A 16,498-nucleotide genomic window follows, 5' to 3' on the forward strand; every position below is an offset into this window, starting at 1 on the left:
ATCTCACCTCTCCAAATATCAACAAGAGTTATGCTTCCTGTCAATGCATAAATCAAATTGCATGTATTTAAAGGAAATAAAAACATCACCCTATAAAAATATTTAATACTGTTAAAGAGCCTAGCAAAAACAACAGGCAAATTAATACAGTGGTGCCCCGCAAGACGAATGCCTCGCAAGACGGAAAACCCGCAAGACGAAAGGGTTTTCCGTTTGCAGAGGCGCTTCGCAGGACGAATTTCCCTATGGGCTTGCTTCGCAAGACGAAAAATGACGGAAAAAGTTGATTTTTTTTTTTGCTCCAAAACCCCTTATTTTGAATCGCTAAGCTGCTAAAAGCATTTTAGCAGCAAAACCGCTAATCCCCCACCCCTTAAAAAGCCGTTTTTAGCCCTTAAATCGCCAATAGCTCTAATAGTGCTACTCCGTCAATGGGCTTGCTTCGCAAGACGAAAAAAACGCAAGACGAAAAGACCCGCGGAACGGATTCTTTTCGTCTTGCGAGGCACCACTGTAAAATGAAACATGCTTCTACATCATTTCTGAATTCCAATGTTCTTTCTCCAAGCCCAGAAGGGCGCATGTAAAGTTATCCAGTGCTTTTTTCCTATGGGGACGCAGACCCCTAAACATTTTGTGAATCTTTGTACTTTTGTCCATTTACTGTATTTATTTTCCCTGATTTGAACTATAAAATGGCGATTATCTTGAGTCAAAATGAGAGTACCCCCAAACATTTTTTTTAAAGAAAAAAAGCACTGAAGTTATCCCATGAATCTCATAATCAGACCAGGATGAGAAAGAAGGGCTTGCCCAAAGCCACCCAAAATTTTTTGTGGCTGAGCAAGAACTTGAGCCTAAGTCTCCCCACTCCAAATCCAACACGTCTATTCTGTGACCACATTGGTCTTGGGTTGTAAAAAGCAATCTCCTTGGTGACTAAACACCTTCCAATAAACCAACAGTGTGTGAAAAATGAAGTATCAGGTTAGGCTGGGCTGCAGTTCACATAGATTTGTTTCCCAGGCACAAATGTATGATAGTTATCATGTTCTTAGGTGTCATGATGCAGATAGCAAGTCAGCTCCCAACAATAAACTAAGCAAGAGAAAGTCTAGCCTAAATATAGCTACATTCTGAATCCTTTGTTGGATGCAAGGTTTTAACTCTCAAGACAATGGTGCAGAATTTGGAAATGTATTCTACCACACATGAATAGTCAAGCTCTAAAGTAAAGAACCATCAGAAATGGATCACACCTGGGAACATTATAGACAAAATCCACAGGCAGAAGCAACGATGCAGATGTGGAGTATTTTTCACATAAAAACTTTGTGGGTGAAATTTCCGCCACTAATATTTGGACACTTTAAATACATTTATTATATATTTTTTTACTGTTAAAGCTGGGATATATGACAAAGCATACCTCAAATAAGTCATACCCCTCAGCTTCACCCCTGTCATAGGGCCGAATGATGCCATCTTCACGAATGAGACGTGGAGGTCGGAGATTTGATACTTCTTCAGTTGATTCCGCCACCCTGTCAAATTTGTGAACAATGCAGATTTCCATTTTCTATGTCGTAAATTCATTGTATTTTTTTATCATTTCAGGATTAATCAGAGTCTTTGCATACTGTTTCCCATGCAAGTTGACTATTACAAGAATCAGTTCAAGCTTTCAAGACAATGAAAATACTAAACAAGAAGTTGTTATTCCGAAACTGAATTATCGTAAGCAACTGAGTTAAAAAAAAAAAAAAAAAGGTGGCGCACGTAGTGCCCTAATAATAATGCAATTCAAAGTGCTAGTTAAGCCCTGAAATGACTTGGAACCAGATTATCTAAAATATCACATTCTCTTATACAAGTCAGTCCTGGTTTAAAAATCTTCAGCAGATGCTCTTCTTTCTGTCCCACCAACACCTGAACCACACATGATGGAAACTGGAAAGATGGCTTCTCAATGGTTGCTCCCAGTCCCACCCCCTGTCCCTCTTACCTCTGGATCCCCTGGAATGTGCTGCTTGCCATGTCTATGACACCTCCTGTTGGACGGGCCACAACACCAACAAGACCCTTCCCGATCCCTTTGAAGAAGCCAGCCGCACCTTCCTTTTTGGCACCTTCCAGCATAAGAATATAAAACAGAATTGCATCTTCTTGCAACAAGCTAGGTTTCAAGACTCAAAGTATACAGTTACATAATTCCTCCATAAGGAGTGTTGGTTCTCTACTTAAAATATCACTTTTTATAGAGTAATAGAATTATAGAGTTGGAAGAGACCCTGAGGGTTATTAGTCCAACTGTTTAATACTGTTAGAACTATAGTAGGTTTTATTTGAATAAAATGGCATTAAAAATTTTTACTTAGCAATTCTAAAACTATGAAATTCCTCAACATCCCAAGTCAGAATATCAGAGCTCACCTTCTACAGGTTTCGTGACTACCCCAGTCACTCCATCGAAAACCCCCTTAAAGGAAATAGAGAGAACAGCAAGTCAAAATCAAAAAGTTACATATTAATTTCATCCACCATCCTCTACGTTTTCTACTTTCAGTCTTTGGACCTCAATATTCAAAACAGTCTCTCTTGGGGCAAGTTCACAAAATTGCCCAACCAGGGGTATCACGGTGATGAAATGGGCACACGCAGCCCAACATTCACAATTTAGTGTTATATATTTTTAAGACATTGTCCATGATTCACACAGAAATTAATATAAACACTGAAACAATATTTTCAAAGGTCAGTTGATATAGTTGACAAAGACCTATTAAGGCATAAGCACAAGTCACAAAAGGGCTCAGAAGGCCACTTATGATGTCCTAACCTTGCTGCAAGGAGGGTACTCAAAAGTTAGCTCACCCCAGACCAACTCAGGGACCAGATGCACTAAAACAAGAAGCCAAACACAGCACTAAATGGCGGATGATCATCAAGCAACTATGCAGCGGGAGAGTACTCCATGGCAGACCACCTACAGTAGTCTAGTTTTCTAGTCTTTGTTGTAAGCAGCTGTCTAGCTCAGCAAGAGTGGCTACACAGGTGCTTGCCCATACATTTACCAAACCTTTACTGCTGCTGCTGGGTCCAAGGGCAAGAATTTGTGCCATCAAATAGCATCTACACACAGGCTAAATTGGAGGTCTGGCTAAGTTTTCAAGAGCATTGATGTCCACCATGTCTGATTCCTTGGTGAAAAATAACCCAAAGCTTCCAATTCTTTCACACAGAATATTATAAAAAAAAATTCATGCAGAAGTTCCTCTTCCATGTCCCCAGTGCAAGACAAGATGCACGGTATGGCTCTGATCAATAAGGCAGTTGTATTTACCCCAGTCGAGGAAGTGGAGAGGAAATTGCACTAATGCCTACAGTATGCCTCCTTGGAAAGTCTAACCAAATATTATGAGGAAGATGGAACTACTGCTGCTGCTCTCTCTTTTCCTTGACACATATCGTTGAACAAAATGTGTCACATGATGCCCAGCTCTCACCTCACTGACTGATGGAAGCAGGGAAGCAAAATTACTCCATGTCATCTTCAACAAGATGCCACAAAAAAGCAGGTTGTGGGAACATGGATCAGAAACAGCTCTGCCTCTCAAACTTCCACCTGGAGCCTAAGTCCCTAGTCTGGCTTCACACATACCCAAGCACTGGGATGTTTAGGAACTTTTTGTCCCACATTATGAAGCCTGGCCAATAGATCAGTACCCTTCAGAGTTCAAAGCCAAATGCAACTGCATAAAATTAATACTTCAGTTTTTGCTGCTAAGGTTGGCTGCCAAAAATTTTTCCACTAACTAGTGTTAGAAAGACAAACAACTTTGGGGAGGGGAGCCCAATGTGCATATTTCACATGGATTAGGCTCAATTTAATAGACAGAAAAAAATGTATTTCAGATTTATCTATCCATTTTTCCTCTCACACAGAAGTCCAGAAAATATCTAAGCGTCATACTCGTAGAAAGCCTTTCCCTCCTTTGGCAAGACTGTCTCCAAAATCTTTAGGCTGACGACCCATTTCCTCTCTTCTCTTCTGCTGGTACTCTTTATCCATAGTGATGGCAGCCAGACCCTTCCCAACAGAACCAGTTATTCGAGAGACCATGCCTGCTGCTCCGCCTGTCAGACAAGTAGAAGAACGTTATGGGCTTCCAAGACCATTGCAGAAAAAGGTTGAGAACAAGATAGATGCACTGTTATGGTGATCCATTGCAATTTAAATGGTGGCTGAGTGTTGAGACCAAATCTTGAATGGGCCAATAATTTTTTTACATAGTCAGCTCTTGCATGGACATTTAGGTTGTGCATGTATAATATACTGAAAATTGTGAAGTGTTCAACATACCCACGGTGTGGCCAAGCAGACTTCTTACACCAATCACAAAACCTTCAGCAAACTCTTCAGGTCCTTGAACAGCTCCCTAATGAAGGATGAAAAAGACATTTGAGGGTTTTTTGTTTTGTTTTACACATCCACACCACTTCCACACTCCCATCATTTGTGGCTTTATGCAGCTCCAAAAAGATCTTTAGGACAAATACTGAACTTTTTAAAGAAGTCACGTCTGATAAAAACCATGATCACTTAAATTAGCTGCAGGCCTCCTAGCTGGAATATGTGTACAGGAGCTAGATGAGGAAACATGCATACAGCTGCTGTGTTCATGATTTCTGCCTTGTCAAGCTCTACTGACACAACCCTTCCAAAAAACTGAAGTAGCCCTCATCTACTGGTCAGGAGCAGCAGCAAAGGACTGGATTCTGTTTTACCTGGCTACACACACAGAGAGAGACACAAAATATAGTTACTCAAGCCAGTATACGTATTGTTCTTTATTCCTAACATAGTTATATTCAACACACAGGTTTTTGAAGTCGTCAGTTTACAAATCCTTTGCTACTGATCAAAATAAAAGATCAGAATGTTTCAGAAAGAAATCCAGTGAAACCAACAACCTGCAACTCCAGTGGTACAGTGACATCATACCTGGAAAGGCTCATAGAAGAAAGCTTCCACGCCTTCTGACAGACCTCTGATTAAGCCAAAAGGATTACCCAGGACATCTAAACCCAGCACAAGAACATACACCTGCTTCAAGAACTAAGGTAAAAATAAACAAACACAGAAACACAAAATAGAAATAATTAGTATTCAGCTTTTTTTAAAAAATGGATGAGAATCTATGCACGTCAAAAACAAACAATATTTAATGGTAGCTTAACAGCAGTACTATAGTGTGAGAGTGTGGGGTGGGGTGGGGTGGGTAGGAGGGGGTGTGCACACACACACACAATGCAAAGAGTATGTCATTGCTTAGGAACTACAATTTCACACTGCAATATTAATGCCTCCTGGGCAAAGAGAGTTGAGCTTCAGGCCTTATGAATGCATGTGGAAATGATGTGCTAAATCCAAAGTTCAGTTAGAAATACAGCGGAGAAAATGATGCAGAGGGCAAACAACTTACTTGATCTCTGTAATGCCCGATGACTTTCCACATTAATTCATCTCTTTTGTAAAACTGATACTTGATTTCAAAGAAAGCAAGCCTGAAAAGAAGCATCAAATCAGCATCTGAAGAATGATGTTTTCCAATTGCTGAGAATGTCTAAAACTTCTAAATACTTACAGTGTATTTTCTTCTCGTACATCATTTCATCTATAGAATAACCCTGTAAAGCTGATTGGCATTATCCCCATGTAAAAAATGCAGAGCTGAAGTTAAGAGAATGCAAGCTGCCTCTGGCAGCAAATTCAAGCCTGAGATGTGACTGAGCAGGCAACATCACAGCAGGATCTCTTAGCCACTTTTATGAGTATCCATTCTCCATTCATACAGCCCTCTTTCTGTGGTTACCCAATACTGTTCTAATAAGTTTCCAGAAGCATGAACATGTGTAGTGAGAGGGTGGTTAAAAATAATTAGTACTGCAAATGCCTAACAAGAACCCAGAAAGAGAATTTAAGAGATAAACACTAGCTTCATCCACTTACTTGAATATTAGATCATCTACATCTGTAAGAGTAGCCCCAATGCTCTTCAGTAGTAGATTCACAGAATGGATCGCTATCATTTCTCCTCTGCCCTTATCAGATGCTTCCCCACCAGAGCCCAAAGAAAGGCTCAAATGCAACTAACAAGATAGAAGTGGATATGAATTAACATTTTGGGTACCTGCTTGTCAAGTTTTACTAAATATATAGACACATGGAAGTGGCAAACATGTAGAAGTTTGAAAAATGCTTCAGAAAAAAAGATACTAGATTTGTGACGATGTTTGTGACAACATTTCTAAGTGCTCAGTTATATTGCTGATCATTCTGTCAATCATGCTTTCTTTTCAGAAAAGAGTGTTCACAGTATACAAGAAATGTTTTATATTAAATTAGACCCACAGTTAATTTTCAGCTTGAACCACCTTCTAGATATGATGAGATAAAAAGGAGGCATTTCTATGTAATTTTAGAACATTTTGAATACTCTAGTCTTCATATACATAGTTGACAGACGGAAAATTGGAAATCCTCTTTATTTCTTTTGCTTATCTCTCTCTTTTTTACGATTTCTAGCTCCTGTCCTCTATTCTGGGTTAATGAAGATACAAGAAGGTGATGGATGGCTCATAGATTTGTGTGGCAAGGCATCCCCCCCCCCTTCGGTTCCTCCCAATACCAAGAATAAGACGCACTGCATTTTTGGGTGAAATCAGGCCGCAACTTTAATGCCAGCAGATATAAGAGGATTGGCATTGGGTAGATTCCATCCCTTCCGGTCCACCTGCTGGAAGATCTTGCATTTTGGGATCAACTGGAAAGGAGGGAGTCCCTGACCTACATCAAAGGGCAACTCCCCCACTGGATTGCACCTGGGGGCTGCTGTGGCCCCTCGCCCCCGCCCGGGCGTCCGAAAAGAAGCATCTCCCCTGGATCCCTTTAACGGGAAAGCCCATTTCAGGGGAGGGGGTCAGGCCTCTCCTCCAACCAAAACTAGACCTATCTAATGCTTAAAGCACCAAAGGTGTGACAATTGCTACGAAGATGGCAAAAAGCAGAGGGCTGAAGCCAATTTGCCAACTGAAAAAATTCCAGCCTGGCCCCAAATATGGGAACCAGCTATGCCATAGTGAAAGGGTGGGAGATCCCAAAAATATGGCTGGAGAACAAACCACATGCCTACATAATATACTGGAGCCTGCCCCCTGGTGGGTCCCATGCTCGGTTGGGATTTGCTGATTAGGCAAATGGGACTTCCTCTGCTGCCTAGGAAACAGTCCCTAGGACTTCCCACTTTGGATCCTGGCGTGAGGGGGAATGCCAGCCCGCAATGGCACCCACCAGAGAGGATGAGCGGACATTTCATTTTCACCTGATAAAAATAAACTGCTCTAGTCTGACTGGAACTATTAAACCTGCTTTGACCTATCAGTTGTGGGCACTTCATTTTTGCTTGGGGGGGGGCTGAGCCAAGTGGAGCAGAAAGGAGCAATGCACACTGGGAAGACAAATGGAAGACAGGATTGTGCTATGCACCTATGCCTATAGTCAAATACTTAAGCTACAGTACTGTATCAACTTCCTGACAAGAAAGCCCCATTGACTTTTGAGTAAATAGGATTCTGCTTAGTGTCATGGGTGTTGGTCATAAGAAAGACCCTAAGCAGGAACATTTTAAAGATATTCCCTCTACAGGTAAAGCATGCAAAGTATTTGACTAGAGTGACTAAAGAGCTTTGTTGCAAGAATGAGTCAAAAGTATAAATAATATCGTAGTCCTAAATTAATGTGGTTTAATGGGCAAGTTTGCACCATAGGTTAAGAAACTTAAGAAGTAGCGTCAGTGAGAAACATGATTTAAGCCAGCCTATTCTCTTCACTGATTTAAATAAATAAATAAACCCAAAAACATCACTATCACTTAAGGCAGGTTCCACATATTACTTTGAAGGAACCCAAGAGAATTTTTCTTCCATCTACTTAGCTAGTTAATGAAGAGAGAAATTAAAATTTGTTACAGATGGAAACACAGCAAGACTGCACCCAAGATGCTGTGCCGTCCTCTCCCTACTGAGCAAGCTGTGAGGCTGCAAATCTGTGAAATGAGAATGGCGATAATAAGCACAAGCTTCAGTGAGGACTGCTCTGTCAGGCGGTGCCCATTGAACACAATATTTACACTACTGTTAGTCAGCAAATGTACAAAATATCGCGGTCATGTGACTTGAGTACATATTGCAGTATCACTTTATCCAATACCATTTTATTCTTAACCTTACCCTAATATTACGTAATTAAATATAACAATCTTGATTTTTGTGTTGCCAAGCCACAGTCCTTTCAAACATACCTTCAGAGGAGAAATATGGAAGTGCTCAAAGAAGCTGAGGGTGGATATATCAGTCAAGGATGACTCCATCAACTGTGTGTTAAGAGCATCAATATCCTTTTGTATCAACTTTGTCTGTTAAAATAGCAATAATTTTAATTGAAATCCTCAATTAGGTTCAGACTTGAACAGTAGGCGCTACACAAACTGATGAAACATTTCTATATTTGGGGTGCCTCGAGACTCTGTCCTGCCCCCCCACCCCCGTATGAAACTGCTGGGAGGTCTGAATCAGGGGGTTTGAGCTGGGTGTTCCCCAGTATGCGGCTGATGTCCAGCTCTACCTCTTGTTTAAATCAGAACCAGTGAAGGTGGTGAATGTCCTGTGTGAGTGGTTCTGTCTGGAGGTGGTTGGGGGTGGAAGGTGGCTAACGGACTGAGATTGAATCCAACAAGAGAGAAGTACTGTTTAAGGGGGGCAGGTGTGGGGGATTCACTGGTCCTGAATGAGGTAACTGTGCCCTTAAAGGATCAGATGAACAGCCTGGGAGCCATTTTGGACTCACAGCAGTCCCTGGAGGCACAAGTCACTTCTGTGTCCAGGGCAGCTGTCTACCAGCTCCATCTGGTACATATGCTGAGACCCTATCTGCCTGCGGACTGTCTCGCCAGAGTGGTGCATGCTCTAGTTATCTCCCGCTTGGACTACTGCAATGTGTTCTACGTGGGGCTACCTTTGAAGATGACTCGGAAACTACAACTAACCCAGAACACAGCTGCCAGACTATGTAATACGAGTCCTGAAAGACCTACATTGGCTCTCAGTACGTTTCCAAGCACAATTCAAAGTGCTGGTGCTGACCTTTAAAGCCCTAAATGGCCTTGGCGTCTCCATCCCCATCATTCAGCCCAGACACTGAGATCCAGCTCCAAGGGCCTTCTGCTGGTTCCCTCACTGAAAGAAGTGTCATTACAAGGAACCAAGGAGAGGCCCTTCGCAGTAGTTGTGCCCGCCCATCAGATGTCAAGGAAATAATCAACTATCATACTTTTAGAAGGCATCAGAAGGCAGTCCTATTCAGGGAAGTTTTCAATGTTTGATGCTGTATTGTGTTTTAATTTGCTGGAAACTGCCCTGAGTGGCTGGGGTAACCCAGTCAGATGGGCAGCATATATTATATTATATTATATTATATTATATTATATTATATTATATTATATTATGCTTGCCTTGATACAATTTGTTCTCATTTCAAGTAACATTACCTATCACAGGAAATTACAGTATTTGTTCCAATTACCTCCTTTAAAAACTGCCTTCTATGCATTTTTCAATACACTGGTTTGAAAATATTATTTCAATGAAAATTCAGCAAGTAGAAGCTCAACTCTGTGCAATAATTAAAAAATTGCAGCCCCATTCGAACATCATTATTACTATTAATATTTATTAAATTTATGGCCTGCTCGTCTGCTGGACTGCTCGGTTGGTTAGAGCATGGTGCTGATAATGCCAGGGTTGCAGGTTCAATCCCTGTAAGGGACAGCTGCATAGTCCTGCATTGCAGGGGGTTGGACTAGATGATCCTCAGAATCCCTTCCAACTCTATGATTCTATGGAAGCATTCTCTATACCCTTAGGAGCCCAGGATGGCATCATGGTAAACAACAGTTAATCGTTTACTGTGACCAGAACTTTCAGGGCTGTTTGTCACATTATCATAGCAACAGGCCACCCATATGCCAAATCCATGACACACCAAGATCAGCTTGTAAGAACATTTTTCTGGGACAGCACTTAAAAGCCACAGGCAACTTTTGGAAATCTGATGCCTAGTAAACTCATCCCAAACTTGTTTTGTGTACTAACACTATACACAAAACAGTGTTTCCAGAAATTGCTAAAAATATTACACAGTTGTCCAGATCTTGTTTAGTTATATTCCCCCCCATGTTGCTAATTACTGTCTTGAAAATATTTATTTTCTCTAGTCATTTCTATGGTCAGATCTAGCATTAGTATTCTTCTGTGCTTTCATAGACTGGCATGTTTTAAAAAACAGATTTTCAGCTCAACATATGAGATGTCCCAAGCAGACCTTACCCTTTGTTTTTCAGCTTCTGGGTCTGTAGATGGCGTGAAGAGTCCAATAACAGCTCCTAAGAATCCCTGATCTATTTTCAAAGCCATTTCCTGGATTAGAACCATGAAATACCTGAGGAAAAGGAAAATACAAGTAACTGACAACACAGCTTCCGTGAGGCCAACTGCCCTTTTTGTGGTTAATATTTAATTTCAAAGCAAGTTAAATACTGGACCATTTCTGCTTATGCAGCTACCTGTGATGCACCTGCAATGCCAGAGTTCCTTGGAGACTAAACAATAAAGTGGTGGAAAACTTGTGGGTAATTCCACAGGCTTGTGGTTAGCTCCTCTCAACAGATTTGGCCCAAACCCACAGATGGTCCATGCCACACCATATACCATTTCATTCAAAGTACTTTTATTGAAACCATTTCACAGTCCCAATGAAGGTGGACAAACTAAAATATTTTATTAAGCAATTCCAGTTTAAATGATCTGTGGGTTTGACTGTATATGCAGAAAGCTTCTACCCTCAATTAAAGCTAAATGTTTTGAGCCATTCTAGTCCTCTAGAGGAAATTTTACATGTGGGAAATATATTTTTTGAAACATGAAATCACTCTAGTTCAGAGGTGGGGAACTAGCTGTGGCCAGCTGGCCTAATCCTGGGCTCCTCCTATCCTCGTGGGCCTGTCAGTCACCTGGCATCACTATGACAACAGGTGATCCATTTTTCCTTTATAGCACAGCGAATCCAAGCCATGTGAGACTTGAATTTACTGCTCATCACCTGATAGGCAGGGACTTGGAAACCAGCTTTGAGTTCTCCACTGATAATTTTGTAGCACAGAGGATCCCAACAGGCTTGCTCTCACCGCCAATCAGCTAACCAGTAGTGACAGCAAACCTCCACTGCCAATGAACAATAGGGAGCATGCTTTCAGGCTCCCAGTTTTGCATGGGCATTTGCATCTCTTCCTGCCCAGGACCTGCCCCTCAGATGTGACATCAGGTGTGAAGCAGGTGGGCGCGGTTTGGGGGAAGGGGTCTTGCAGGCCAAGCTGGACCTAATTAAGACTGTGGGCCAGAGGTTTCCAACCCCTGCTCTAGCTTAATTTGGTCCTCTTTCCGATCCTTAAGAATTAAGAATTTATTTAGGAGTAAGATTCACATGGCTTATGTTTCAAAAACCTTTAAGTATATTTTACTTACTTGAACTGCAACACTTTACTGTACTCATTAAATCTAATGATGATACTAACATCAATGAATGGCCGTGGTTCTAAGGAAAAATGAGAGGTGAAATGAATACCTGTTTCATAAGTGGCTGATTCTTGCTGCATCTAGAATGTTAAAAATATTATTACCTGAATCCAATGCGATGGATTTTGGAGGAGCTACAGGATGAAATACAACAGGGAACATTGAACCAGGCAACTGGTTATCGACCTTCAAGGGAGTAACAAACCAATATATAAGAAGCCAATATATGATAAACATTAATCAAGACTATTATTTTAGCAGAGTACAGGCAGATTTAATCCTATGTTGGGCTACTGCACATCTAAGCAAAATCATGTAAAGCCAGAGCACCCCCTAGAAAACTGTAAAAAAACCCCACAAAAATCAGCAAATCCTTCCAACTTCCTCCACAACTCTCTCCGGCCTCCTCTGATCTCTCTCCAACCTCTTGGAAATCCCTTATGGATTTTTGCGCAAGAAGGAAAAGGTTGTGATATCTGAGTTTGAAGACAGGTTTGTGGAAAGCAGAAAAGTTGTGTGTTTTTGCGGAATAAAATTTGGCATAAATTTTTAAAACTAATAGAAAATAGGAAGTCTTTTCTTTTTCTTAATTTACTTTTAGTTTTTATATTAAAAATGCTTGATATTCGATGCTGACTATATTGTTTTTTCTTATTTTCTCAAGCTTTTAGAAATATAGCTTTTTTTTTAAAAAAAAAAACCCTCTCTGCAACCTCCTCCACTCTCTCCACCCTACGACTCTCCAAACACACTCTAATACTCTTCCAATGGCTGTTGTGATTGTCTGTCATTCTTTCCTGCTCTCCCACCCTATTTTTTCTCCCCACTCTGCATTTATTTATTTTCTGACAATCCGCATGACGCTGCAATCGTGTAAGTCAAATCAACATAAAATGCAATCTACCTGTAATCATACATTGTCTACTCAGAAATGTGCCCCATTAAGTTCAATGGTGCTTACTCCCAGGTAAGTGGGCAGAGGATTTCAAGCTCCTTTAGCTTAGCTACACAAAATAAAGCAAAGTCAGCACCTACAAAATCTTATCTTTGCTAAATAAAAAAACAATTAAGAAATAAGATTATTTTTGCAGGGTTTTGGCTCTTAATTTTTACAAAATGTACAGAATGCTTTGTGCTTAAACGAAGTATAGTTTTAAAATTCTCGTGAATAATTAACTAAACGACAAATCATTTAGTGACCCACAGTCTTTCCAAGAACAAATGTGGTTCCAGAGAACCGTTATACAGTCCATGACTACCATCTTTAAGATTCCAGTTTCCTTGACCAGTTACTTCTATCCCTCATAACACCAAGGTTTCCTTAAAAAATAAATAAATCAAAGATTTGTACCTGAAGCCAGTATAACTGGGCCCGTAAGCTTTGTTGGTGAGGTGACTGTTTGAATTCAATCTGTATACCAGATAAGAAATCTCGCTTTATGTTACATTTGATTGGAAGGCGCATTTCCATTGGCATCTTGTTGAAGTTAACCTGAAAAACACGCATATACATTTAACCCCTGTTCTTTACAACCCCTCAATTTCACGCTGTTGGGATGGAGAGGTATTTCGTATAGGATCCTAGATGCCTTTTTGGGATGGGTTTGGCCCAGTAAGAGCCCCTTTGAACAGCAGAGTGCTTCCATACCCTTATGCAGGGAAGGGCAGAACATTATTTCAGTGACCTTACAGACCACCAAATTGTTTGGGATAGGCAAGGACTGTTGTCACGTTCAAGGTGCTCGGCAGCTTTCAAAACTGTCACCAGCAGGTTAGTAGCAAACATGCTAGTTCCTAAGTTGTTTCTCATTCCCCTCCCCAAGCCCAAATGTGCAGCTTTCACCCAGGCCTGGGGCTTACACGTTCAAACTTAATAGCCTGCCTTGGCAGCAGCTGCTATTAATCTCATCTCCTCTCTCTGGCAGTAAACCCAGCTCAAGCAAAGAAATATCATGTAGTTGGACCACTAAAAACTGTTGTCAGTTGCTGCCATTTTTGCCTAGGGATGCTAGTCAAGTAGAAGCATGGAAGACTTCCAGACTTGGCTGAGCACCAAATTCCAACTCCTCTAAGTTGCTCCTGACAAACCTATTCAGGCAAGAACAGCAAGGGTGGGCAGCAGCCATTAGGGGCTGCCCTGAGGAGTGCAGACCACTGAGGTGACAGAGGAAATATCCCTGGATCTCCCCTGCAATCTTTCCCAGGTTCATGATCTACTTAACCCAAGCCGACAAGACCTGGGTGGCAGAGGAGCATGGAGGGCAGCATTCCATTAGAAGTTTCTGGAAGGCCTTCTGGGTGATTAAAAAAAGATATGGCAAGAAACCTTTCTTACACACTTGACTCACCAAATGGGAAAGTGACAGTGGATGGAGCAAGACATTGGTTCAGCTACCGAGGAGCTGGATAACACTGACAGGACAGTGGCAGCTGCCTTTCTACCTCAACAGGAGGCTCTCAAGGAAACGCCCCTTGTTTTGCTCATTATGTCTGTTTGTCTCATGCTTTTCCCATAACTAGAGTCACTTGGCTACGCCATGCTGAACAGTGTCACATTTGCCTTTGCTTGCTTGTCCATACTGTATCCAGTGGCGGAGGAAGCCGTTACAGCACCCAGAGCAGCAGGGTGATTGGCGCAATCCTTTGGGGGGGGGGGTCCTCCTGGCGGGGGCCGATCACAGCGCGGTGGTGCGATCCTCCCGGCAGGGCCAATCACGGCATGGCAGCGCGATCCTCCTGGCAGGAGCTGATCGTGGCATGATGGTGCAATCCTCCAGGCAGGGCCAATCACAGCACGGTGGCGTGATCTTCCCGGTGGGGGCGGATTGCGGCGCGGCGGCGAGATCCACCCAGGGAGGACTTTGTCTCCCCCGCCGGGATGGCACCAGGGGCGTACCGCCCCCCCCTTCCTACACCCCTGACTGTATCTCCTCTATTTGGTTTGCTGTGCTCAGATACCTTGTGTTTCTCTGCATACACATGCAGGATAGTTCTTAAGCATTATGGCTTCCTAGGTCTATATACAAGAAAATAAGGAGCAATGGTGCCAGTCTGCATTCTCAAAATTATCTGACAGGGATTCAGAGATCAGCTTTTTGTTGAGTTGTTCAAAGCCTCGACATTCTCCACCCATATAAGGCAACGAACATTTATGAACAGAAGACTTTTGCAAAATTTCTTATTGTGCTCAGTAGCATAAATGCAACATGTACGTGATACCGCAGCATACCTCAAAATTGTTGTCTATTTTAATCCAATCAGAAGCCTCCGCACCTCGCACAGAAATATGTTTCTGATATGCCTGTTCCAAGAGGCGTATTTGCTTTTGGTTAAATGGCTTCCACCTCTGCTTTGGTTTTAATTCCCAGACAATGCCTGAACTGAAAAATAAATACATTGGTGATTAAGTTAAACCTTTATTTTTTTAAAAGTAAAAACAATCCACAGCACTGTATTTTAACTAATCCAAATTTCTTAAGCTTTACATGGTTGAAGGAGCAGTGCTTAGACAAATATTTGTTTTAGGAAAATGAGAACCGATTTTGCTCTGATTTTCAAAACAGGACTTCTGTGAATTAACAGGCAGCCAGCTATTATTTATGAACAGTACCTGGTGATTCCTATGTAAGAAATTTCCTGTTTGTTTTCGTTGTTGACTAGTGAAAGCCCAACACTGTGAAGAGCAACATTTATTTCTTGATCCGGTTGCTCCATCTCCTCTGCTTGCCGGGCTTTAGAAACCAAGGCAACATCATCTGTGAAAAGCAGCACCCTTTGGCGTCCATCCAAGAAAGAGACCCAATGTATCTGAGTATTGGAGTTGTAAGGAAACTGACCACACTCATCCTGGATTGGCAGGAAGGAAAAGAAGAGGCTGTATAACACAAAATGAACCTACTAAAGTAACACTGGGCACACATTTGTCATTTTTAAAGCAAAATTAATTTGTATTAGCTTGTAGCAAGTGCAAGCAATGCAAACAAAATGAACACTGCTGTGTTGTGTTATGAATGGTATGTGAAGTGCAAGCCTTCTACAAGCTGCGGTTGTCTACATAATTACAGTGGTGCCCCACAAGACGAATGCCTCGCAAGATGGAAAACCCGCTAGACGAAAGGGTTTTCCATTTTGGAGGTGCTTCGCAGGACGAATTTCTCTATGGGCTTGCTTCACAAGATGAAAATGTCTTGCGATTCCTGGGGGTTTTTTCCGCTCTCCACCCCCTTTTTCTAAGGCACTAAGCTGCTAATAGCCTTTTAGCAGCTAATCCGCTAATCCCTTAAGCCTTTAATAACCGCTAATAGCCGCTAAACCGCTAATAGCGCTAATCCGCTAATGGGCTTGCTTCGCAAGACGAAAAAACCGCTAGACGAAGAGACTCACAGAACGGATTCTTTTCGTCTTGCGAGGCACCACTGTACATTGACTTTAAAATTTGAAAGTTAAAGAAGAAACAGAATTGTCGTAATACATTGAAAGGTACCAATGATGCATAGAAGTGCAGAAACAGTTTTGAGTTGAGGGGCATTATTGATTGTTATAGAAATGGTTTCCCATGGAGTTCAGACTTGACCGATTTTTCTTTCGACACCAAATACCTTAAGAAGATCATGTTCTCCGGAGTTTTGTGCATACACCCAACTTAATTTTCTTATTCCAGTGGGATCTGCCCAGGCAAACAGCCTCATTCCCCTTGGCTTCAGTTCCATCTCTTCCTGTAAACCACTGCATGGATAAAATAGAAACACAACGTTAGCTATGGATGAACAAAAGTGCAACTGAATTCAGATTAAAAATATTATACATC

The 16,498-nt window shown here is 41.7% G+C and overlaps 1 protein-coding gene across 6 annotated transcripts in view; it reads right to left on the reverse strand.

The window, feature by feature from the left end:
* Nucleotides 1-16,498, reverse strand: part of VPS13C (vacuolar protein sorting 13 homolog C) — a 103,609-nt gene that overhangs the window by 8,027 nt on the left and 79,084 nt on the right. For all 6 annotated transcript variants that reach the window (XM_083412915.1, XM_083412914.1, XM_083412913.1 and 3 more), the window contains 16 exons: nt 16,290-16,416; nt 15,302-15,537; nt 14,921-15,071; nt 13,043-13,183; nt 11,796-11,877; nt 11,641-11,710; nt 10,447-10,558; nt 8,364-8,477; nt 6,014-6,153; nt 5,487-5,568; nt 5,006-5,119; nt 4,364-4,439; nt 3,974-4,137; nt 2,434-2,479; nt 2,006-2,129; nt 1,430-1,544 (listed from right to left, as the gene is read on the reverse strand). In XM_083412915.1, the coding sequence (XP_083269041.1) occupies nt 1,430-1,544; nt 2,006-2,129; nt 2,434-2,479; nt 3,974-4,137; nt 4,364-4,439; nt 5,006-5,119; nt 5,487-5,568; nt 6,014-6,153; nt 8,364-8,477; nt 10,447-10,558; nt 11,641-11,710; nt 11,796-11,877; nt 13,043-13,183; nt 14,921-15,071; nt 15,302-15,537; nt 16,290-16,416 (1,894 nt within the window). The remainder of the gene's footprint in view (nt 1-1,429; nt 1,545-2,005; nt 2,130-2,433; nt 2,480-3,973; nt 4,138-4,363; nt 4,440-5,005; nt 5,120-5,486; nt 5,569-6,013; nt 6,154-8,363; nt 8,478-10,446; nt 10,559-11,640; nt 11,711-11,795; nt 11,878-13,042; nt 13,184-14,920; nt 15,072-15,301; nt 15,538-16,289; nt 16,417-16,498) is intronic.

The sequence above is a fragment of the Podarcis tiliguerta genome (assembly GCF_965153285.1).
Source record: "Podarcis tiliguerta genome assembly, chromosome: 14".
Taxonomy (NCBI): domain Eukaryota; kingdom Metazoa; phylum Chordata; class Lepidosauria; order Squamata; family Lacertidae; genus Podarcis; species Podarcis tiliguerta.